Source organism: Alosa sapidissima, chromosome 12 (assembly GCF_018492685.1).
Source record: "Alosa sapidissima isolate fAloSap1 chromosome 12, fAloSap1.pri, whole genome shotgun sequence".
NCBI classification, from domain to species: domain Eukaryota; kingdom Metazoa; phylum Chordata; class Actinopteri; order Clupeiformes; family Clupeidae; genus Alosa; species Alosa sapidissima.
In genome coordinates, this window is record NC_055968.1 from 19388399 (window position 1) to 19412374 (window position 23976).

General features: G+C 40.0%; 4 protein-coding genes across 7 annotated transcripts; 2 read left to right on the forward strand and 2 right to left on the reverse strand.

The window, feature by feature from the left end:
- LOC121678396 (regulator of G-protein signaling 21-like) lies at window positions 1-2661 on the forward strand. The gene is made up of 5 exons (XM_042057924.1): window positions 1-222; window positions 486-545; window positions 919-983; window positions 1154-1320; window positions 1476-2661. Exons 1-5 carry the CDS (start codon window positions 146-148, stop codon window positions 1662-1664), a joined length of 558 nt encoding a protein of 185 aa, XP_041913858.1. The 5' UTR covers window positions 1-145; the 3' UTR covers window positions 1665-2661.
- Window positions 2662-6851: 4190 nt separating this feature from the next.
- Window positions 6852-9179, forward strand: LOC121678050 (regulator of G-protein signaling 21-like). Its single transcript, XM_042057228.1, has 5 exons — window positions 6852-6999; window positions 7278-7349; window positions 7519-7580; window positions 7766-7932; window positions 8283-9179. Exons 1-5 carry the CDS (start codon window positions 6911-6913, stop codon window positions 8505-8507), a joined length of 615 nt encoding a protein of 204 aa, XP_041913162.1. The 5' UTR covers window positions 6852-6910; the 3' UTR covers window positions 8508-9179.
- A 2150-nt stretch (window positions 9180-11329) lies between these two features.
- On the reverse strand, window positions 11330-19402 carry uchl5 (ubiquitin carboxyl-terminal hydrolase L5). Its single transcript, XM_042057227.1, has 11 exons — window positions 19198-19402; window positions 18436-18499; window positions 18206-18311; window positions 17836-17961; window positions 17600-17661; window positions 17377-17507; window positions 17010-17073; window positions 15775-15877; window positions 15311-15424; window positions 13834-13932; window positions 11330-11693 (listed from the first exon to the last, which is right to left on the reverse strand). The coding sequence occupies exons 1-11, from the start codon at window positions 19271-19273 to the stop codon at window positions 11649-11651; spliced, it is 990 nt and encodes a 329-aa protein (XP_041913161.1). The 5' UTR covers window positions 19274-19402; the 3' UTR covers window positions 11330-11648.
- Window positions 19403-20402: 1000 nt separating this feature from the next.
- Window positions 20403-23722, reverse strand: glrx2 (glutaredoxin 2). 4 transcript variants are annotated; one of them, XM_042056627.1, is made up of 4 exons: window positions 23655-23722; window positions 22726-22792; window positions 22453-22629; window positions 20403-20910 (listed from the first exon to the last, which is right to left on the reverse strand). In XM_042056627.1, exons 2-4 carry the CDS (start codon window positions 22789-22791, stop codon window positions 20761-20763), a joined length of 393 nt encoding a protein of 130 aa, XP_041912561.1. In that variant the 5' UTR covers window position 22792; window positions 23655-23722; the 3' UTR covers window positions 20403-20760. The 4 variants fall into 4 exon arrangements, with proteins under 4 accessions (XP_041912561.1, XP_041912560.1, XP_041912562.1 ...); XM_042056626.1 differs by lacking the exon at window positions 23655-23722 and adding an exon at window positions 23421-23648; XM_042056628.1 differs by lacking the exon at window positions 23655-23722 and adding an exon at window positions 23607-23628.
- Between the last annotated feature and the right edge of the window lie 254 nt (window positions 23723-23976).

Here is a 23976-nt window from a genome sequence, read left to right on the forward strand (position 1 = left end):
CAGCCACTAGCTACTGTAGTACTGGATATAAAAGGGGAGCGGAAGGCAGACGACAGACCTGTACAGCAACAACAGGGGCACAGTATGACTTCAGTCAGGACCATGCGCTGGTGGATTTAACCGCACAAGCCCTCCTCCTCTTAACATGCCAAGCTTAATCACTGAACCACTGACATCGCTTTTTAACATGGAGAGAGACGACCGCAAGAGAAACAAAAACATGTAAGTGTTTTTACGAATAATTAATTTCCATCTGTTGTTTAATTCCTCTTGCTGTTTAATAAGTAACCTACTTTCTAGTGCTAGCTCTATGTGCCATTACATATACCATACAAGATGCTGACATATATACTGTAGGTGTATCATGGATGAGAGGTTTTAGAGTTAATGGGATGGATGAACTCAGTGAGAATGGGATTCCTTTGAATGTGTAAAAAAAAATGTTTGTCTTAGACAGAGCATGACTGTCCATTTCATCCCAACAGTGGAAAGAACTTCATGTGCCGTCTCCAGTGTATGTTCTCCCACTCTTCGACCCCAGAGACGTGAGTGTCAAAATTAACTTAGTTCTTGTTTTCCATCCGTGGCCTGTTGTCACGCCACCACAAAGAGGATAAGTATATGTGGGACTGTGCCCAGGATGTATCTTATGGTGGCATTAAAATTCATTCAAATATTCTATGTCAAGTGTGAGAGATGCTCTATTCACAGTTCAAACATTCCCAAATTAAATGGGTTACCTCAAATGGCACAAGGACACAATGTAAAAGAAATAGCTTGGTCCAACAAGACCCTTGGTTTACTTTTAGACAGACACATTCTCAGTGCTTTTTCGACTCTGAGCTTAACACATAAATGTCATTTGCCCTTAAACTAATTATATCCGTGTAATCAAAGACATTTTTTCCCTCTCAACAGGAGGCTAACTTTAGAGGATACACAACAATGGTCCCAGTCTCTTGAGCGACTGCTTGATTCTAAATGTGAGTCTAACTTCTTTCTCAAGGCATCAGTCCCTAAACATGCTACTGCTAGTAGTAGCTGCAAAGTGAGGCAAACAAAAAAGGCTGTGTGACACAAAAATCCTAATCGTTAGTAGTTTTTAATGTAGCACTTAACACCTAACCTATTTTGTTTCATGGGTTTTCAACAGATGGCCTAGCAACGTTCCGAACCTATCTCAAGTCGGAATTTAGCGACGAGAACATTGAATTCTGGCTCACATGTGAGGAGTACAAGAAAATCAAATCTTCCTTCAGGATGAGCTCAAAAGCCAAGAAGATCTACGAACAGTTTGTGAAGGCTGAATCTCCTAAAGAGGTATCTAAGAGGACTGCAGTCACTGCACTCATGTCAGGCATATACCTTAAGATTAAGCTAACAAATGGCAGCACCATGCTAACATGACTCCAGGTCACACATGACACAAGATGGGGTGTCCTCAATGTGTTTATGTATTTCTTTTTGTCATTCAGATAAATATTGATTACCACACCCGAGAGGAGATCAAAAGGAACGTGAAGAGCCCCACAATACATTGTTTTGACGAAGCTCAAAGGATAGTGTATGGATTGATGGAGCGGGATTCCTACCCCAGATTCCTGAGGTCGGATATGTACAGAACCTTACTGGAAAACCTTGCTACTGATGCTGTCAAAGGCTGAGGAGTACTACCCCACTTCCTGCCCTCCGAACCCCCCGCCGAAAGAAAACGACACCGACAGAAAAACAAAAGAACTGGACATTGGGTTTCCAAGAAACCCAGATGGTTGCTGCTGAAAAACAAGACAGAGCAATACCCCTTTAAAAAAACAGACAGATCCACACCACTACCATCCTGATGGGCCATCCCTAAACCACAGCCACATCTACAGGATCCTCGACAGGGAAACCAAGGAGGCTGGGATGGGGATGCAAGAGCTGCTGACAGCCCCTGAGCAGGTCCAGAGCTGATGGTTGGTGGCTGAGACAGTTTCAGTCTGGGAGAACCGGTCACTCGAGGGCTGTCAGCCCTGCAGTCGAGTGCGACTGCAGCCTGGAAGGCCTGGAGCATGTGGTCGAGTCGTCCCTTCTTGCAGAGGTGTTTCCTGTTGCCTCTGATAATGACGAGGAACATTTCTGCAGCCCATCCGGTGGTTTGCAAAGCCACAGCACATGGCAGCTACTGTAATCAGCTAATCGGAGCGGTCACAGCCACCAGGAGAGAAAACATGCCTGCAACCATGACTATTCATTATTACCCTCTATCATTTTTTTAAAAAATACTAAAAAAAAAAAAAACAGCCATTTTATAAACACTGTTGTCCTTCTTCCCCAAGGAGGAGCACTATGACCTGATGGAGTGATCTGAGTTAGTGACAGTAGAATGTGCTTCACTGATGTCAGAGTTTGAAGTATTTTGTTTGGCTTACATGCACATACTTTAATGATTGGACACTAAAGTGTCATAATATTTAAAACTGAGGTGGACATTTTTCAATCAATTTTACTGCCAAATATGAATGGAAAGTGCTGATTTGGTGGCAAGATTTAGTGTCAAGATTCCACCCTGTACATGAATGTAGCGCTATTTATTACCCACAGCCACTGGTTGGATGCTGACTTTTGCTGTGTTTCTGTGTATGAGATGTAATTATAAATAAAGATTAATTTATTTTGAAACATATGCTTATTCATCAATTACCACTGATGCTTCGTGGAGGGGGTGGTTCTTGGGGAATTTCATGGTCAGTTTGTCACAACAAACATGATTAATTTCAAAGAGCTTTTTTGAAATTTCCACTGTGTTTTGAAAAGAGGAAACTGACATTTGAGACATCTCTGTGTCACTGACTACACCATGTGAAGAGATGAATGGAAAATCAAGTCACTTCTCCACACCTCCCTTAGGAATGACAGGGCACCTCAAACATTCTTCTCTTCACTACTGCTATTTACTCTCTTGTGTAAAGTATAAAGATAATGTAATGTATAATACAATTAACTTTTTTTGGTTTTCATTTTCGATGAGAGAACCATAAATTGGTGAAGAGGGAATTTCTGAAGTTTCTGTTCAGCAGTTTCAGTTCTCATAAATCATACACACTCATTAACTGGAAGTTTGTGGGGAGCCTCTCTTCTTCCTATAACTATCAATCCAGAATGTTAAACAGTATCTGGTAACAATGTCCCTGTTTCACATTGGGCTCACTGATATTTCACATCATCTAAGCTATATCTGGCAATGGAGACATTTAGTTATGGTATATTTTTTCAATTGGCTGTATGAAACACGTGAAAGGGAAAAGTTTGAAAGAATGCATGTTGTTTATAAGATAATGACTACAATGACTGTATAAGTACAGAAGCCATCATTCATTTTGCTGACGTACAAAGACCCAAACCTTTAAAACATAAAAAGGATACGTTTAGAAAATATTGTCTGAACAAGACATCATGAAAAGTATGAGAACCAGTCTTAATGAACACAGCACGACAGACAATGGACAATGAAGACAATAACAACCCAAAAGAATGACCAGCACTGACATGAATTCCTTTAACTGAATTAGGAGGTCTGTCCTCGTCTCACTTAAAGCTTGTGCCAGAGATTAATGTGGCGGACGAGGGCCAATGTACTCAATGTCCTGTCAGGTCACTGTGGAATCCCTGGGCAGGGCAAAGCCTCATTGACGGGAAACCCCACAGCCATCACCAGAGCACTGTGCACATTTACTGGATCAGAGTCAGTGTTCTTAGTGGAAACTTGGCTTCACTCAAGTGGTTATCTTCTTCAGGGTAGACCATTGTTTACATAGCATGAGAAGGACATAACAGACCATGTGTCTATGAGGAAAACAGTACTGCTTTTTAACACAGCCAAGAGGTCAATGCGCACACTACCCTGCGTCACACAAGTCTGTGTGCAAAGAGATAAAAAACGAGAAGGGACAACTGTGTGCAGACAGGGAAATACATTTTTACAGCTTTGTGTAGTCAAACTGATGTTCAGGCCTGGTACGCACTGTGAAAAGCCTAGACAAGGGTTGCCCTAACAAACACAGCAAGAACACTATCTCATTCTATTTGACACTTCACTTGTTCAGGGTCAACTAATCCTCTACCTGGTCTTGAAAATGAAAATGAGAGTCAAAATGCAGATGTGAAAGAGTTGGTTAATTTTTTTTCAAACATCTTTTTTGTTCCATCTTTATCTATATAATGCATAGTAAAGCGAATGACCTGGCGACATTGTGCTTTCATGGGCAACAGTAAATGTACTTTGTTCTTTTGTCATGCAAAATGCAATGGGGAAAGCAGTATGTCACAAGCTCCCAGTGCAATCCGGAAGTAGCAACAAGAAGCTATTGTGCAAGCAGAAGAATACTGTTTTGCAAAGGTCAATGCAAGGGCCCAATTAGCCATCTGTACAAATGTATAGCAGACCTTTGAGAAGCTATCTAGCATGGGAAATGAAAAGAAATGGCTGGTGATGTCAGTGACTGTTGTACTTTCTTTGAATTAGTTACTGTTACCTATACTATGCTATACATTATTTCTGTTATCAGTACAATATATAATGGATTCTGTTATCAGTACAATATAGATAGACTTCATATGATACAGGCTTCAACAGATATTCTATAAATGCATATAAATACTAAAAATGTGAATGTGTTATTTCAGTTCACTACATAAAGTTTTGCAGTGTCAGAACATTAATGTATGTATGTATGTCCTTATGAAAAATACTGTAGCCTATATGAACACAAATGTGATATTACTGTATCAATTACCTTAATATTCCACTCTTACTGTATTTTTTAAAGTGACAATGGCGGCTTATACTGCATCACAAAATGGTTTGACGCCATTATAAATTAAGTGTGTCTAAAGTTTGTCTAAAATGCAATGTGCAAGACAACTGCAAAAACGTACTGTTCATCGATGTAGTGTTGAAGGCACCGCGAGTGTGAGCAAGTAAACACATCGTTGGCGATCATTTAGTGTGTGAGGAACACAGAGAGAGCTTGAGATTTTTTTTCTAACTGGCATAATTTGGAGGCTTCTTGTCATGCATCCTCTACTCCAGTATCAACAGGCCAAGAACATAAAAATAAGTTTGCATGAAAAGTAGAGGATCTCTTTACTGACTGCAATATGAAAATACTTGCACCAACATTATTGCCCCAACGATGAGGTATATTCAAATCCACATTTGCATGTCCATTATGCAAACGGCAACATTTTCCAGTGTCAAACCTGCTACATCCCCTACATGCAAAGAAAGACAGATATCATTCAGGTCTAAAAGTGTGCACAAACTTACCACTTACTTATGGGCAGCCGTGGCCTACTGATTAGCGCTTCGGACTTGGAACCGGAGGGTTGCCGGTTCGAACCCCGACCAGTAGGCCACGGCTGGTGCCCTTGAGCAAGGCACCTAACCCATCACTGCTCCCCGAGCGCTGCTGTAGCAGGCAGCTCACTGCACCGGGATTAGTGTGTGCTTCACCTCACTGTGTGTTCACTGTGTGCAGTGTGTTTCACTAATTCACGGATTGGGATAAATGCAGAGACCAAATTTCCCTCATGGGATCAAAAGAGTATATATACACACTTATACCTGAGAACAAAAATACCACCATACTGTCACGGTAAGCCGAGCGGCACGGCACGGCACGGCACGGCACGGCACGGCACGGCACGGCACGGCACGGCACGGCACGGCACGGCACGGCACGGCAACCTTGGGATTACAAGATTCTTTATTCAGTCCTTGAACAAACCGTGTGCAACACAATAAGACTAATAACCGACAAAGACTGAGGGGAAACAGAGGGTTTAAATACACAGGGGTAACAGGGCACAGGTGGACAATGAACAAGGTAAAACAAGAGACAGGTGGAAACCATAATTAAACTAACAGACTAACGAGATCAGGTGAGGGGCAGAGACACAGGCACAGGGAACAGAAACACATGGCAAAACAAACAAAGGAACACATGGAACAGGACACAGGAAGTAAACAAGAGGAGCAGCCATGAAGGAAAACGCTAAACAGGGAAAACAAAACACGACAGGACCCTTACACATACAAACACACAAAATTGAAAGACCTAAAGCATCACGTTCGTCTGTCAGGACAGATTATGAATGCCACTCATGCATTTCCCCTAGGGATCAATAAAGTATATCTATCTATCTATCAATCTATCTATCTATCTATCTATCTATCTATTATTCACATAACATTTCCAAATTTAGACAGAGATGGGTTAAAATAGACACTGAAATGCATTTGAGGAACTTCAAACTGATTTGATGAGTGATAACATTCCTATTTGCTTATATACATGAAACGGATATTGTGTCATTAAAAGCCCTCAAGGTGTTTGTCTAGGGTGTGCTGAGTTGATCAAAGTAAACGTCATTTTTATTTACAAAAAATAGGTGTCTTTCATGATGTTGGCAACACTGAATACTTATTCATAATCTGGTTATTTGAAATGTACACCGAAGAGTGCATTTTTCAATTTTCTTATTTAACACATGGGGATTGAGTCTATTTACAGTCCGCAGTAAAATGTGAGCCAGTGAGTTTACAAAATATTACAATAACGCTGCCAGTTATAACCGGTTCCAGATCCTGCCAGATTACCTCGTACCTAACTCTCTCTCTCTCTCTCTCTCTCTCTCTCTGTGTATGTGTGCGTGTGTGTGTGAGGGGGTGTGTGTGTGAGTACGGGCCTGTGGGTATTAGAGTACACCAAGGGAAACATTTACACAAAGTAACCAATCAGAACGCCAGATCCGGCCCATGCGGCCTGACCAACCCTTGCCGACGTAGCAGGGCTGTGAATAAATATCCGTCATGACAGCGAGGCAGATCATGCTTTGATTTCAACAGTGCCTGAGCAGCCTCTGAACCATGAGAGAAACCAATGTGTGTTTGAGAGAGATGGCATGTGTAATGTGTATGAACAGCTCCGACATTCATTTGGACAAAAATGCAAATAAGTAAGTGATTTGTTTTATGGACTTTTAAATACTTGTTATATAATGTTTTCTTATTCATCAATCGTAATTACTTGAGTAACTACTCAATCTATAACTGATGTAGGTTATGATACCATCCCATATGAAAATGAACAGCAATTGACATTGCTTAACATAATTAATGACATGTTAGAGTATTTGTTAAAATGTTTGCACAGTGGATAGGGTTTACTATACACACAACAGAAATGATCTGTCCAGTTTTAGACTCATTCCTTTAATATATTTAATTCGAACAGAAAGAGAAACTGGAGGACTCGATTAAGCCATTTACTAAAGAAGTCAACTTCACCAAGGAATAAATTGAACAAGTAAGTCAAAAACATATTTACACATTTGTTATTGTGCCTTGTAGAATTACCTTAACCCTAACATTCCTTAACTTATAAATGTGTCTAACAGTGCATGGCCAAGTCATAGTGGATGATGCAATTCATTTCTGTGTATCTTATCACATGTATTTTTTTTTCCATTGCTCAGGCCAACAACTGATGAGTTGGACCAATGGGCCCAGTCACTGGACAAACTGCTGAGTAGTCGATGTGAGTAATACACAGTTATTATCATCTTTCCTTATCTCATTTGTACAAGGTGTTTACATTGCACTTCCTCAGTGTGAGGTACAGTATGCTCGTCATTAAAATGGAACTGGATCAGAGTGCAGCTTGAGATTATTCACAAAGGTCTGCTTAGGTCTGATAAGATTTCTTCTTCCCCTTCAATGTAGATGGGAGAATCGCCTTCGAAGTGTTCTTGAAGTCAGAGTTTTGTGAGGAGAACTTACAGTTTTGGCTTGCCTGTGAAGACTTCATGCAGATTAAGTCACCCAACAAACTTCCATCTCGGGCCAGAAGCATCTATGAGCAGTTCATCAAATGTGAATCACCGAAAGAGGTGAGTTTTAGCCAAAGTCCTTTTAGGCAAATCCCTCCACTCGGTGGCCATATTTTAACGCTTTTTGGGCACTTATGCTCGTGCGCAAGGCTTCACAACACCAACCTTGCTCCAGCGGCGAGATCACAACACATGATTGGCATAATATATTCACGTCAACTTTTTTTGTAGACAACTGCCATATTGGTGTAACAAACTAACCCAATGCATTTCTATGAAGGATTTTGTAAGTGTTGTGTCTCCTCATTAGAAAGTCTCTGTTTTAACTCTGCCACCTATGTCCACATTATCCACAACATCTAGAACAAACAAAGCATTTTGCCAATTCGATATTTCTGTATGATTTTCAGGTGAACCTGGACTTCTACACCAGAGATGCCATTGAACAGTCCCTACACAACCCATCTCTCTCATGCTTCCTTGCTGCCCAGACAAAAGTGTACAGCTTGATGGAGAACAACTGCCATCCTCGCTTCCTCCTCTCCTCTCTCTACAGTGACCTTCAAACAGCAGCAAGGCAGAGGGAGCCATGTTTGCACATCCAAACAAAACCTAGAGAGGACATCTGTAGCTAAATGGACTTTTCAAATTTTGGGGAGCATTTGACAAGATGTCCTGCAAAGACTTACCAGCAACTGGTGGACTTTTTGTTTGGGGTAACATTCCCAAAATGAGATGTTGACTGTTTTGCTATGAGAGGGAAAGAGCTCTCAAAGGACATTTCCCCTCTTGCCACTGTTGAATGTGGTCTGTGATCAGTTGAGTTATGGCATGAGACCAGACAACATTTAATCCAGCAAACAGCCCTGCAAAATGTGTTTTTGTAATATAATAAGTTTATTTATTTAATATGGAAGTATTTTGAAGGTGACTTTGTTGATGTAAATACAGCCAAGTATGTATGCTTTATAGCCAAGTATGTATGCTTTATCTGTTGCCTTGTCATAACTACATAGATGTATGCTATTTCCATTGCACCATTTGGCCACTTTCTTTACATAATGTTTCACATTTAGATCAAGATCAACAGAGTTCAAGTTTACACTCACCAGGGTCAGTGGTAAATACTTGCTTGCCAGTGCCACTTAAGAGGACACAAGGAGAGTTCCTTTTATGGTTTCCCCCACAATCCTCCTGATCCTACTGAGGCAGCTGGACTGCCAGAGCACTTTTTGGATGAAAGAAGTTTTATGTTTGGACCTGACTGTATTTTTACCATCAATAAAAATTTGTAAATGTAAACAGAACTGTTTGTGCTGCAAGTTTGCAACTCACAGGCTAAAAAAAGGCCAGAGCAAATGTGCATTTTGCCTCTGTTTTTATTACATCACTTAGCTGACATAAATAAATTAAACTGATCAGGTTGCCCAAAGGTTAGATGAGCTTCAGACGATGACAGTTTTACTGGGAAATTGCACCACATGTTATGGACTGCAAGTGTGAAATATTTGTAATCACACATATGATGACCAAAACAGTCAGTGTGATGGAAAGGTTATACATACAGTGTTCAAGTACAATTAACACCAGTGAAGTCAATAAATCCACATGTCTTTTAATGCATGACTGAGATAAGAAACAGAAATACTGTAATTTAAACGGGTTGAGTGCATGTCCTTCTCTTGCTACCCCTAAACACATTTGCTGACCGCATCTTTGTCCAGAACACAAACTGGAACACGCTCAATGTCAGATGCAAGCAGACATCGATGATGTCTGTGAAAGGCTGAGAACACGCAGGTGCTCCGGCTCTTCTTTATTTTCAACTCGCTTCATACGCATGAGCTCATCGCACTGCGCGACAATAAACAGACACCTCCCCTGTTTGACTATTTCTGTCCACCGGCAAAGCTCATATCCACTAAACTGATATACAACAGATGTGAGAATGAAAAAAAAGTAGCCTTCGTCCACTAATGCAGACCAAGAATATTAAATAAAGAGTACATAACACAGTGCCTGACACTTCAGTGTACTGGAAAAAGGTGCAAATAGGACAAGACCTTTGTTGAGTATAGTTTTAATAAAAAGGTTTTTTTTTTCCACAAATGCTTGTATGTGGCATTATCCTGTTGGCTGTGGTTGCCTTCTCATGCTGCTTTGGTACACCTTATCTGGGCAGCAAACCACCACACTACACAGGCCACATTAATGACTGGAAAAAGTGAGCACTTGGCAGCATGAGGTGATGACTTTTTTTTCTCTTTCAAATGGCTTCAGGTATGAATTCATGTTTGTTGATGTGTCTCACAAATGCCCTATTGTTAAAATTGGCAAAGCAGGCTGACACTGCACTCATTTCAAGTAAATATTGTGAAACTCTTGTCTCCTTCATCTAGTGCCACTATTAAAATACCCAGTGTGGTTGAGTAGGTAGCATATTGAAAACTGAAATGAGACAATAACTGTCTATTGTTGCATGTCACATGTGCACACAGATGAAACAATATGATTAGCAGGCATGATACAGCTTCTACGTTCATGATAAACATGTTAGAGGTTGACACATTCCCAAACCGAAAGATTGGACCTAAAACACTAAGGAAAACGGGTACCCAATATGTGAATACCGGGCTGTATACAGATACACAGTCAATTCATTTATCTCCTTTGGAATGCCATACACTCTTTTAAAACATTCAAATTGATAATTTTCAAACTCCTTTACTTAGAGGAAAAAACAGAAAAAATATTACAAATAGATCTACATAACATACATTTCTGTGCATCAACTGACAATTAAAAACACAGATCAGGACCAGAACATTTTTATTTATCCAACTGGAATCCCATTAATGTAATCTATACTTAGCTAGCTATACTAGCAATACTTCCAGTACTAAAGTACGATAGTGATCAGAACACTTGGCTAGCCACTCTAAAAATAACCCTGAATGGGTTATGTGTGACTACAACGCAGGTGCGGAGGTCAATGTGTGTGTGTGCGTGCATGAACACATTTGTGGACGTGGGCCTCGCGTCAGAGCATGTCTCAGTCTGACCACAGTGTGCCCACGTCACTTCCTCTCTCGACATCTGCGGAGAGGGAACCGGTCGCGCTGCTCTCTGTTTGTGTCAGCCTCTAGATTCTAGATGATAACTGTACAGGATTTCAGTTTAGCAAGAGAGTTTATCATCAGTAAACTGAAAGTGGACCTTTTTAGAGGTTTTCATGTGTGACACAGATATCAGTCCCTTCAAGACCAAGTGCTCTAGTCAGGGTACCAAAAAAAGAGTCTTCCTGGTTCATGGGTTTCATCAGGTCCCTTTCCACAGGTGTATTAATCAAGCACCATGCAGTCTGCATTCATAATCTAGGTGCTTGGTGGGCACCTGTGGTAAGGGACCTGATGTGATTTATGTAGTGTAGTCATGACATGGGAAAACACACATGGAGTTCATATGAAAATAATACAGGTTTATTATCTTTCTTTCCGGCATGCATACATTTGCGGTGGATGAACATTAAGGTGAGAATGACTGCGACCGTCCAGAGTGCTTGTCCTACTCCCTGTACTAGTGTTGGGTGGATGGTTGTGGAAGGGGGGGGGGGGGTTGTGGAAGGGGGGGGGTGGAGGGTGGCTCACAGGGAATGGGAGAGTGAACCAGTAAGGTCTTATTAACTCAACCACTCTCTTAAGACATATGCGTACACGCACACACATTCACATACACAAGTTCACTCATACAAACAACGTGACAATGATGATGAGATATCACTTTGCCTCTTGGATTTTTTTGGCACTTTGTTTTTCCTTCGCCTGGGGAAAAGAACAAAACAAGTTACAGACTGTGGAATGAGATCTACTGATTGACAATTCCTTCCTGGAAGATTTTAAAAGCATCTTAAAAGCACATAGTTGCATATCATTTATTAACTAGAAATATAATTCCAAAGGAATTACCAGTGCATGAAAATGCAAGAATAGTGATGTAAAATATAATGTATCATTAAAACACACAATAATGCAGAGATGGGTACTAAGGTGTTGCTAGGATAGACATGGTAGTTGCATAGTTTAATGAAAAGTTGTTTAAAAGTAGACAGTATAAAAGTTGAATGTAGATAGTTTAAAAGTTGTTAAAAGTTTAATGAATGATAGTTTATAGGCATATAGTTTAATGGATATTGATAGACAGTTTAATGGATGTTGGTAGGCAGATAGTTTAATGGATAGTTTATTGAATCTTAATAAGCGCCAAAGTAGCAAACTGTTGCGACAAAGAGCGACACTGATTAAAAACGACAGATTCAAATACGGTGTTAAATCTCATTTGTACTGTCTACCACAAGATGGCAGACATCCAGAGCTTCGATTCAAGCCCAAACATGACAGCCAAAGTCTAGAGGAAGTAGTGAATCGCACATGAAAGAACAGTGCATGTTTGTATCGACACGGAAGCGATAATAGTGTTGCGCAAATTGCAGTAGATATACACCAAATGGTGAATAAAATGTTCACATGTTTTATTATTGTTGGGTATGTGGGTTCTTTTCTTTCTTTTTTCTCTTCCCTTTGTGTTTAATATTGGGTTACCAGATGTGGTAAACAACTTTGGGCTTGAAAATGAAAATGTTATATTGATGTATATGAATATGTTTATTGGATAAAATTACACAAGGTAAAAAAAAAAAAAAAAAAGTGTGATGAAGTCTTGGATCTGTTATTCACCTATTCTGAGGCTATGTTTACACGTGGCCGGATATTTTCATGGTTCATTATGACCTGAGTGAAGTGATTAGTGACACTTAATATTCGTCCATTTAGCTGGGTCATCTTTTGTTGCATCTTGACGATGGGGACTGACAGTTAAGCTACACAACAGTAGGAATGGTTCATTATGACCTGAGTGAAGTGATTAGTACTGCAAATGCAAGTCTGGAAACACAAATATTACTCCATACCCTTGTTTCTTTTTTCCATACTTATCCAGACCTGGAAAATACTAAAATCAAATTCCATACTTTTCCAGGTTTTCCATACTGCGTAGGAACCCTGACTTCCTCTTTTAAACCGACTAAAAATCTCCGCCTCGTCACATAAATCTCCGTTTGTACCTCTTTAGACGCAAACAAACAGAGTTTTCCCAAAAAAACAATCAGCCCGGAGTTTTTAAAAACTCTGTTTGCGGGGAGATAAAACTACTGTTTGCGTCTAAACGACAGGGTCAAACGCAGAAAAACATCACCGGTTGCATCGTTGTCGTCTAAACAGGGCCTGATTCTGAAGAAGAATATCTGACTGTTTGAGATGACGATCGATCACCTATTGACAATGATAGGTGTGTCTATGAATGGAGGTGCGTCTTTGCATTGGGCTACTTGCACTAAAGGCTCTAATTCACTGGTTTGTTTTCTGGTGGAGCCAGGTGCCTTATATCCTTGTAGAATGTAAAGAGACAAAGAGACAGAGTTGGCCTAGTTGAGCAGATGGCAACTGATACAGGTGCAAATCAGTTTATTCGCCCTTTGTGGGAGCCTAGTTGAGCAGCTGGCAGTTGATACAGGTGCAAATCAGTTTAATTGTCCCTTCATGTCAAATTGATAATGCAAAGTCTATGGGAAAAATAAGCTTGTTTTTTTGTCAAAATCTCAAAAAGTATAAAGTTTACAAAATACATTGCTCAAGTGTCCTTTTCAAGACCGACATTACAAAGTTTCTATGCTAAACGGTTGAAGCTGAATTAGAAACAGATATTTAGAGGGAAAAAGAAGAAAAAGACTTTGGATAACAGAACAGTGCATTTTTATGCACTGTAATTACTCAGTGAGGATCACTCCATCCCACACCAGATATGCTAGTAAGAGAGTGGGTATACTGCCCTCTAGTGTAAAGGACATATAAGGCACTCAACTCAGTATAGCTGCAATGAATTCTGTTTGTGACCTGCCATACTTACTTTTTCCACCAAGGGTATCAACTGCTGATACTCTGCCAGTGTCTTCAGTAGTTCCATAATGAAAGGCAAATAGTTGTGCTTCCTTCGGATGTTTTCAATCTGAAGAAAAGTATGACGGCTTAGAATAACATTTAAAACAATACTAAGAGATCATACATCCTCTTCCCTCCTCAAATGCAAAGTTATAATGACATTTGATGGCCTAACTATCAATTCATAGAGTTGGGTATCATTGGATTTCAGTTCCAATTCAGATTCTGCTTATCGATTCCGGTTCCTATAGAGCTCAGTCACAAACGCCTTACGATCCGGAAGTAAGAATCCAGTCTTGTACCTTTGCCTTCTTTTAGTTTTTCTGTTTGTTTTTTGCTTGACATGAACCGTTTTATGATTACAGGTCACTAGCTGGTCAGCCAAAGGCCTGGTATAAAACTCTTCATATACACATTTTATCCAGACGTCAATGGGAGAAATGAATGGAAAATTTACTTCCGGGCGGTAAGCCCTCACGGAAAGGGGGCTGAACTGTTGAGCTCTATAGTCATTTTTGATGTATAAAAATATATATGTTTATTCTTTGTTCCAGGCCTATGCTGTAAGTCTGAACAGAATATTCAAAAACATAATATTTAACAGCTTTTACATGTCTGTGGATCAATGCTTGTAAATAAATAGTAAGGCCTTAAAGAGAAACTATGCAGTTTTGGCCATTTCTTTGCCGTTTTCTCGCTTTTTGCTCGCAGGTTTCTCTGCAGAGCTCCCCCTACAGCTTCAGAGTACATCTTTTATGACACTTCTCAATCTGTCAGCCTGCGTTTCCTCTTTCCCTGTTTCCTCCGACAACGGTTTACTCGCTTTCTGCTTCTTTCTGCTGGCTCTGCCATGACAAATGTATGAGAAACTCCATCGCTACCTTGTTCTAGCCGGTGCCTGGTGTGTATGTGTAATGCAGTAAAGCAATTTGTCATGTCGCTAATCCGCAAGACTTCCTGTCTCTGAGGCCGTTGGCCCGTCGGCCCAAAGTTGCAAGGGTGTTTTTTTCCGCTCACAGGCGCTAGGGGGAAGCATTTCAATGACTCCTTAGCTATTTAGTTAAGGTAAATTAAGCTAAAAAAAAACTGCATAGTTCCCCTTTAATATTACAAACAGATCAATCTAGAGCAGCTAATTGAAATGACTGCTCAACCTTGCTGTTCTGGAAAGTCTCAAAATAGGTGAACTTGTGCATCTTTACTTGACATTGTTTGCAATAATCAGTGGGCTATTAAGTTTATGAATGGATAGGCATAATTAAATACCATTAAAAATCTGAATTTAATAGATTTTTAAAACTTCAATTTCAGTGCTTCTCAGGCCGCCATTCCAGATCTTTCTGATCAATTCCACTCGATTCAAATACTTGAGTTCCCAACCCAATCAATTCATAAATGATCCTCGATCCCATTCTTTTGCAACATCACTCTGAATCAGGACCTACTTTGTATCTCTTCAGTTTCTGGTTCTCCTCTTCAATCAGGAGCTGGTACTTAGCGATCTCTGACTGGATGGAGCTGAACAGGTTGCTGCTCTGGTCAGTGTCCATGGGTTCTTCCTGCATGACAGAGACTCGATCTAAAACATCTCTGGGTGTTTCACCACCCCTCTTATGCATCCCCAACATTGCTTTCATATGGACATTCCTTTCATAAACACAGATCAGATCAGTAATGAATTTTAAACAACTGACAGTTATAATTACAGCACTCTCTCTCGCCGTTATAGTGCATGACTAGTACGCCGTGTCAATAATTAAATTTCACACGATAAAAACAACATTTTTAAAAAACTGCACAAGAAGCTTGTGATTTACTGAATTACTATTTAAGGTGGATGTGGATGAGAAATGCAAGGATGCACAGGACTGGGTTGTGGCAGTTGTGTTGTCGGCGGTGGAGGTCTCACCTCTGTGAGCTGGGCCTGGAGTTCTGTGATCTTGCGTTCGTAGATCATCTTACGATCTGAAACTATGGCCATAAGGTTGAACCGGATTTCTCCTTCACTGTACCTTAAAGACAAAGGGATGGAGAGAACAGCCCATCAGGTTATAGCAGAGACTTTCTAATGAGGAGACACAGCACTCAAAAAATACTCCATAGAAATGCATGGGGCTAGTTTGTCACGCCAATATGGCCGTTGTCTACACATATCCAACCCCTTCCTCGGCAAAACGTTGACATGTGAATACATTGAGCCAATCATATGGGGTGTTGTGAAGACATCGTGCCAATCATGTGTTGTGATCTCGCCGCTGGAGCAAGATTGGTGTCGTGAAGCCTTGCGCACGCGCAGTTCGACCCAAAGACTGTGCCCGATGAGTGCCCATAAAACGTTGGTATATGGCCGCCGAGTGGAGGGACTTGCCTAAAAGGACTTTGGTTATAGGGAGTTGAGTGAGACACACTTAAGGATTTTGGTGCCATCATGGTTCGCTAGGGTAACACTTACAGTATGTAGATAAAGTAGAATTATTACTTATTATTCCACTGCTTGGTTGAATTTCCCATTGTCCTACGTAATTTAGAACGACCATTAACCGTATGTTATCTGCACACCTATGAAGTAGATCCATTTTTTTGGCCGTATCACACTTGTATATTAATTCGCCGAACTCGTTGTGAAGTTTAAATGAACTGTCACGTTGCATCCGAGCTGTAAAATGCAGACATTCAGAACATTGCAACATTGTAGCATATGACGGAGGTGGCTTTTAGCTAGATGGATGACAGCAGGCTAAGTAAAAGCGATGTTTCAAAGCTAAAGTTCATCAGAATCTTGGGATACGCCCGCTTGAGAGATAGAATTAACGATTGGCCTTTGGCCGTAGCAACTATCCATTTAGAACTAGTAACGGCAGTTTGTCCTGTGAGTTGAGAAATTAGTTCTACAAACAAGACAGTTTTAGCGATTAAAACGTTTAAATTGTAACAGGAAATGAACACAACGCAAGTGGCAACAGTGGAATAAGTGGGATAATGGACTCCACGGTGGTCTGTTCACAGAAGTTAATGCACTACAAGGTTTACTACCTCCGCTTCGCGTCGGGGCCGTTTTACAACCTCGACCGTGCATTAACTTCTGTGAACAGACCACCGTGTCGTCCATTATCCCTTACATACATGACCGCATAACATACTTACTTCTGTATTCTTTTCTCAATGACAGGTCGCACTGCATTAATCCAGTCATCTTGATTACATACACCTTAAGGGGAAAAAGTAACAAAGTGAACGGGGGCAACTTGTGGGTATGGACTCAATTAAGCCTAATCTGGTTATCAGCCACAGACGTTCAGGAGTCTACACATAACTTTATGTTAACCTCAAAATCAGACCAAACTAATTAACAGAACTTTGTAATGGCCTAGTGCTGAAAACTTTTTTCAATGCAGACTTTCATTGAAATTCTCTTTTAGCCAAGAACTAAGCTTTATCCCATGTTCAGGACACGGTCCCAAGTATGACTAGAGATTACCAAAAACGTTCTAAATTCAGTTCGTCAACATACCAAGGTCTATTGGTCCCTCACGGAGGCCATCCAGCTCATAGAGTCTGCCGTTGACAGGGACATAGCTCACAAAATGGAAGGCATCTTCATCTTTTGCTGATGACTTTGCATCAAACTCAAACATCTGTTGTCTGCAAGTGAGAAAACAGTTGAATGCATATCCCTTGTTATGTAATGATATCACATCTGTGAATGTATTGTTTCCACAACGAATGGTCTGTACCTGGCAAAACCATTGTGGACTTGACGAATTACTTCAGAATTGCTCAGAGCCAAGCCCTTCATCTGAAACAAACATAAACAAGAACAATTATCCACCCCCCAAAAGCCACAATTTTGTTTCATGCAAACAGATCTAATAACAATTTCAAGCAAAAACCTTCAAATACAGTTTGTAGTCTCTTATGGGCACAAAATAATGTTTGAATCACATGAAAATCTTTCAGAGCAAAAACTTACAGCAGCATCAAAGCTCAGTGAGAACTCTTTGAACTCTGCCAATGTGTCTCCAAGCAGTACATCTTGGTGTGTGCAATTTAATAGCACACTGACAATTGCCTGGGTTGCACAGGCATTGTTTATGACCTGTAAATGCAGTCCAACAGAACAAAATCAGCACCCCACAAACCAATAAAATGAAAATGTTTGAACTATTTAACTAATGGCAATAATCTAAAGTATGTAAAGTATTAGTTTATTACATAAGTACATGTAACTTAATTATCCTAATCAGTTAGAAATTAACTTACAAAGTTTACTATTTAAAGGAGAAATCCTAAATGTGCTATTGAGTTAGTGTTGGCAGGCCTAAAAGACCAGATAGGCCTACCTGTTTGGCAAAGAATATGTGGTCAAGTCTTGAGTCCTGAACAATTGAGCCAGCTGGCTCCTCACCAGGCTGCCACTTGAAAAGGAAAATCAGTCCATGAACAGGTCTGCAAGTGAGGACAACACAGGGTCACTAAGATGAAAATAAGCACTGTTCCGGCAGCAACATGGCGTATTGATGGAGAGCATCTCACAGCATAAAAAGCAAACATGAATGCTGAATTTACTCACTTCAGATTCTCAAAATTTTCTGGTTCCATACTCCATATCTCCTCCACTTGCGCACCTTTACACCCTATAGATAATGGGTAGGAATGGTTAACTATGCCATCTTCATGTATCTAACAAAATCTCTTAGCAGGGATGGAAATTCGTTTTAATTGAAGTTCAACGTTGAATAATGTAATAATAGTAGACTGTTGAACACAACAGACAAACAAAAGAAGTCTGAATTATAACATGAATAACAACAGTGAGTTTAACAATACTACCTCATTAGTAGCAATAGCACCTAGTCCTAGCGATTCATTTGTGTTAAGAGAATAATTTGTATATGTCCAGTGAAATTGATACACGCTTTTGAGACACACCGTTTGCTGCCCTGGTCAGCAGCTAAGTGGCAACAGTTACCTGAGTAAAGGGGTTTACCTGAGTCACCCTTTGACTAACATTAGCTAGTTAGTCTGCTATACAGAGCTAACGTTACATCTGACCGATGTTAGCTACATTACACCAGGCTACATTAACGTTACATTATCATTATGCGGTTCTCTGGAAAAAAATATTGAGGCCAACAATAACATTACAAACATGGGCGGGCAAATAACACCGCAGATATTCAATCATCCTCAAAGAACACATGTAGTATACACGCAATGCATGTCAGTAAATCAGTCAATCAATCAATCTAGCATCATGTAAAGAGTGAGCTAGCCTGCTAATCAAACTGTTAGCCATGCTAGCCGTTAGCTCAGGATGTCCACATTGACTCACCAAACCCTTTTATCAGTTCTGTGAAAACCCCTGGGTCACTTTCCATCAAACACCATTCTCCAGCGCTTCCGGCCATTTTAGGGATGTATTTAATTTTTCAATACAACCGTTATTCATGCGAGATAAGACTATTGTATAGGCGGGCTCAGCTAAGCTTTACCAAACAGTCACGGATAACTACACAGTAAACACGCCGCATAATTCCCGACAGGCTTTTCGGGTTGCTAAGAAATCTTTGACCAATCTCAGAAAGTCTCAATGAATACGTCACACCTAACCGCGTTCCACAAAAAATATATTATTTATTTATTTATTTATATAGGGAGGGAAAGTAATCTCATCGCCATCTAGTGGTTGCGTTCCTAGAGTTTAGCGGAGGGGATGGGATTTTTTTTTAGAAAAAATATATCTCGGTGCACATTGGGATCTTAATTTAATGCCTTCCATATGTTAGGCACTGGGGTCACCTCTATTGCTTCAAGTGGTCATACCTTATTTTTAGGATCAGTTGAATTGTTTTGAGTTTTTGTCGTAACATGGTGATAACAAACTACAGTTGCATGTGATGTCACAGGTTTGGGCGCTTAATCTCTAACTGATCAATACAGCAATTTGCTTAACTGGCTTACATCTTTTTGTAATAACGGAAGGTGGTGTAAACCGCGTGGTGATAACCTTTATGTCTGGATAACTGGCGTTGTGCTTGCTTCTACTCACACGAAGAGCTGGCAGTAAGTGTTAAGTGGCAATGCTAACCAGGCTAATAAACAAACCATGCTACTCTGGTAACATGTTATGAAACAAAAGGAGCAATTTCGATTTTTTTAAATAAGGCAAAATATGGTCTGACATTTTCACAGTTAGAAAATTATTACTGTATAGACACTGAAAAATATTTTTGGTGGATAAGATCGCTGATTTGGCTTCACAGTATTTTTAAAAAAAATAGGTCTATGGGACTTAACATTGGAGCTGCTCTTCGATAGGAACGCAACCACTTGGGGCGCTGGTTTTCACTTTCCCTCCCTATATAAATATATATATATATAAAAAAAGTATGCTACGACAAAATTGGAATGTCCGTGCATAATCGCTTTGCATTGTTAGATTAATCCATGTTTATGTGTTTTCATGCAAGCTGTAAGTTTAATGCATACTGTAAATCGAATATGAATCTTCTCCATCCAATTAAACAGATAGTCATATTACATGTCTTACCACCATATTTATTGTACATCATGTAAAATAACAATAGCAATCGAAATACTATTACAAAGTCAGTTGTTTGCCACTAACATGACCTCTGTCCACATAACCAGAAAACAAGTACAACTTAGATGAAAAGGTGATGCACAAGCCATGTTGTTGGACAAGCATTTATTAAAATATAGCTTTACATCCCTGATTTATGAGGTAGGCTAATGTCATGCATTACAGTTAAAATTAACACAAATATACACTACATCAAAAAGAAAAAGTATCCACATCTAATAAATAATTGCTCTGGCTGGGGCAACATGTCACAAGAAGTTAGTGAATGATTTTATTATGATTGGAGAGAGGCTACCCGCTGCTGGAGCCGGAGCCAGAGCCCTCTGAGGAACAGCACTGGGTGCACTGTTCTATTAATGGCCGCAGCTTTCCCTGCTGGTGCAGCTCCTTAGTGTCTGAGCCTCCGCCGATGCACTGGCCATTGATAAAGACTCGGGGAACCTGATATGCCAGAAAATAAAACAGGATTTTGTCATTTAAAATGCTGACTATATTCTCATCACAAAGAGAGAGGTTGACCTTTCATTTGAATTGGAATATAAGAGACTTGGAACATGTTGATGTGATTGAGAGAACAGCTGACAGCAATATAAATATAAGAAGAAATAATAAATACATGAAATACAGGTTGTATATTATGGCTCTGTTGGCACAAAACTGCCATATTTTGTCAGTGTCTTCAAATTCCTCCTACCAGATATTGCTCCATATTTAAGTAATAGAAGTAAAATGCAATAACCATTTACAGGTGAATTGGCAATGAATAGTATAATAATAACATATGACATAATATATGTAAGGGATAACGGCCGCCTAGGTGTCCTGCTATACGGAATTAATGGACGAGGGGGAGGCAGAGTTTCCTCCGCCCAAGTTCATCAATTCCATATAACAGGGCACCTCAAGGCCATTATCCCGCTTATCACCCGGTTGCCACTACAGGCAATACTCATGCCTTTATAGCATGCAAAGGAAACAAGCGGTTCCGTTTAAAAAGAAGTCGACTTGTTCAGTTTGTTGTACATCTTTCTTTGGCCCTAACAGCGATAGCATGGACAGTTAGCTTGTTTACAGTTGATTCCATTGTTGCGAAGCCTGCTTCCAGGCTTAACCGTCGTCCTATGGTTGTTATAGTTACCATTCATAAGCAATGATATGAACGTGATTACACTTTTCTACCAGATCTACTTCATAGGTGTCGCGTAATTCAGAATTAATAGCCACCCCACCAGCCAATCAGAAAAGAGTATTTCTTCTCTCCGGGTGATAAGGGATAATGTATAGAACGCCGGTCATTATCGGGAAAATAAGTCCCGACAGGACGAACCGGACCCTGGCACGCAGTGGAGACGTCTTGCTTCACCATGAAGGGACATTCTTATACATTATCCCACGTATTATCCGGCTTCTTGCCAGCACAAGAAAAACAAACTTCACATGATATGTCTCTTTACATTTATTTACTACCGCTTCATTGTGACTTTTGCTGAGAATCAAATAAGCTTAGTTCGCAACACACACTTTACTTGAATCAAACATTCTTTATAACATAGCTGATCAACCGTCTGTTGTCACTTTGAATGAAGTTCCATTGCAAGAGGTGATCGGACTACTTGCGGAGTGATAAGAAAGATGTGAATCAGAAGCAAAAAACCTGTTGCCATTGACAGCTGTCATTATGTTTTCAGCGGTAATTACATGAATATAATTGACTGGTAGAATGTTCCCATTCAAGTCAATGGAGCATTCTATTAGCATTGTGAAGAACAGGATAATAAAATATAATAATGATACATTTATGGTAGTGTGCTGTTGTACTAAGACATGTTAGGTTAAAAGCCATGCAGAATCTGTTCAAGCTTTAAGATAAAATGTCATAACCAATATGTTTTAAACAAAGCCTACAGTCAGATTTACACCAACAAAAAGAGAGCCAGTAGGGTATAGTGTAGAGCTTTAGGCATTTCAGAGTGAAATCCTCACCGTCTTTGCACCTGTCATTTGAGCCAAAGCCTCCTGGAGCTGTCTACCATCAGTGTGCTGATCCAATTCAATCACTTTGTATGTCGCACCTATTTCATTGAACACATTTTTGGCCATCTTGCAGTATGGGCAAGATGTTTTAGAGAATATGACAACACAGTTATGAGACACCACATCCTGTGGAAACAAGAACATTTACATCAATAGCTCGTAAATGAAACAACTGCTCTCTTATGTGTGATTTGTAATGAAATGAATTGAAATGAAGCCTACCTGAACAAACCGAGTACATGATGTGCCTGACAGAGCTCCGGATGTTGACGATGACAAATTCCCCATCCTGCAGAAGTACACAGGAGAGCGCCATTGTACAAGGTGTAATTCAGCGTTCACCGTCACACAAATCTATCTCTAACGTGCCTAGATTTTGGAAAACAAATAACCTCATGATTGTTATCCTCTGGTAAGAATAGAGTCTCACGGGAACAGAGAGTGCCATTGTTAGTAAGACTAAAGAGGTTATTTTAGGTTCCATTGTAAATCTCAAAATCACAAAGAGTTATTATTAATGATAGACACATCAGAAGTTAGAGGTCGACACATGTTTTAGAGATGTAAAGATACACGTTGTGTTCTTCAGAAAAGGGAGGTCTAGAATGAATTAACACCTGACACTTTGCTTCACGGGACACAGCAAACAGACAGAATCTAGGTTAATGCTTGTGTAAAGATAGATCTGGAAGGATCTGATTGGAGACGTAACACAATACTTAATATCTTAAAGTTACGTCTAACTACTGCAAGACTTTAGCAATTTAGCTAATGTTACCTGGCATAGCCAATTTGCTAGTGAGTGAAAAAGCTTGATTATGCATCCTTTAAAAATGTTATTCATGAGACCAGTAAGCACGAAGACACACTAAACCTCGCTAACCTCTAAATGAACAGAGAAGAATTACAAAAGTGACCTTTGTCTAAGAATAACACCCCATGTAAGCTTGGACAGGCATCCTCGCCCAAGCATTCTGTCTAGCCACTGCTTGCCAGCAGGCTGGAAAGCGATGAAATGTGTTCAGCAAACGTTAACAAAGTGAGCGACCATATATTAATATGCAAAAAAGGCACACGAGGTAAGTCGCTCCGGATGAACTTAACTGAATAGTCACAGTTTAAAGTCCATCACATGTTTCACATGCTCGTACCTTCAAGAACTTAATTATGTACCGGATGTGTTGATAGTGGTTATTTTTGTGGAGCATTTTGCTGTGTATATCGCCGCCTGTTGGTATGGAGAGCAATGTATTAGGGTGGTTGACATTAAATGTTTTTTTAATTAAAATTAGGGCTTTCAAAATCACTGATTAATTTCGATTAATTAATTTGAGAAAAAATAACTGATAAAAAAAATTAGTGCAGATTAATCGATTCCGTATGACCTTTGACCCCGAGCCGTTCTAGTCAGTAAAAATTAGACTGTAAAATGAAGGAGAGAGAAGAAAACGTGCTGCCTGGATTATTGATTGG

Excerpts from the sequence above, each read along its gene's own strand:
- LOC121678396 (XM_042057924.1), top strand. The coding sequence starts at position 146 with ATGCCAAGCTTAATCACTGAACCACTGACATCGCTTTTTAACATGGAG. Across the intron at positions 223-485 it reads CGCAAGAGAAACAAAAACAT|TGGAAAGAACTTCATGTGCC; the intron begins GTAAGTGTTTTT and ends TCATCCCAACAG. Across the intron at positions 1,321-1,475 it reads AGGCTGAATCTCCTAAAGAG|ATAAATATTGATTACCACAC; the intron begins GTATCTAAGAGG and ends TTTGTCATTCAG.
- LOC121678050 (XM_042057228.1), top strand. The coding sequence starts at position 6,911 with ATGAGAGAAACCAATGTGTGTTTGAGAGAGATGGCATGTGTAATGTGT. Across the intron at positions 7,581-7,765 it reads CAAACTGCTGAGTAGTCGAT|ATGGGAGAATCGCCTTCGAA; the intron begins GTGAGTAATACA and ends CCTTCAATGTAG. Across the intron at positions 7,933-8,282 it reads AATGTGAATCACCGAAAGAG|GTGAACCTGGACTTCTACAC; the intron begins GTGAGTTTTAGC and ends TATGATTTTCAG.
- uchl5 (XM_042057227.1), bottom strand. The coding sequence starts at position 19,273 with ATGGCCGGAAGCGCTGGAGAATGGTGTTTGATGGAAAGTGACCCAGGG. Across the intron at positions 18,500-19,197 it reads AGAACTGATAAAAGGGTTTG|GGTGTAAAGGTGCGCAAGTG; the intron begins GTGAGTCAATGT and ends CATTATCTATAG. Across the intron at positions 15,425-15,774 it reads TCCAGGCCCAGCTCACAGAG|GAAGAACCCATGGACACTGA; the intron begins GTGAGACCTCCA and ends TCTGTCATGCAG.
- glrx2 (XM_042056626.1), bottom strand. The coding sequence starts at position 23,476 with ATGCTTGGGCGAGGATGCCTGTCCAAGCTTACATGGGGTGTTATTCTT. Across the intron at positions 22,793-23,420 it reads GGTGTTATTCTTAGACAAAG|GATGGGGAATTTGTCATCGT; the intron begins GTCACTTTTGTA and ends GTACTTCTGCAG. Across the intron at positions 22,630-22,725 it reads CATGTACTCGGTTTGTTCAG|GATGTGGTGTCTCATAACTG; the intron begins GTAGGCTTCATT and ends TTGTTTCCACAG.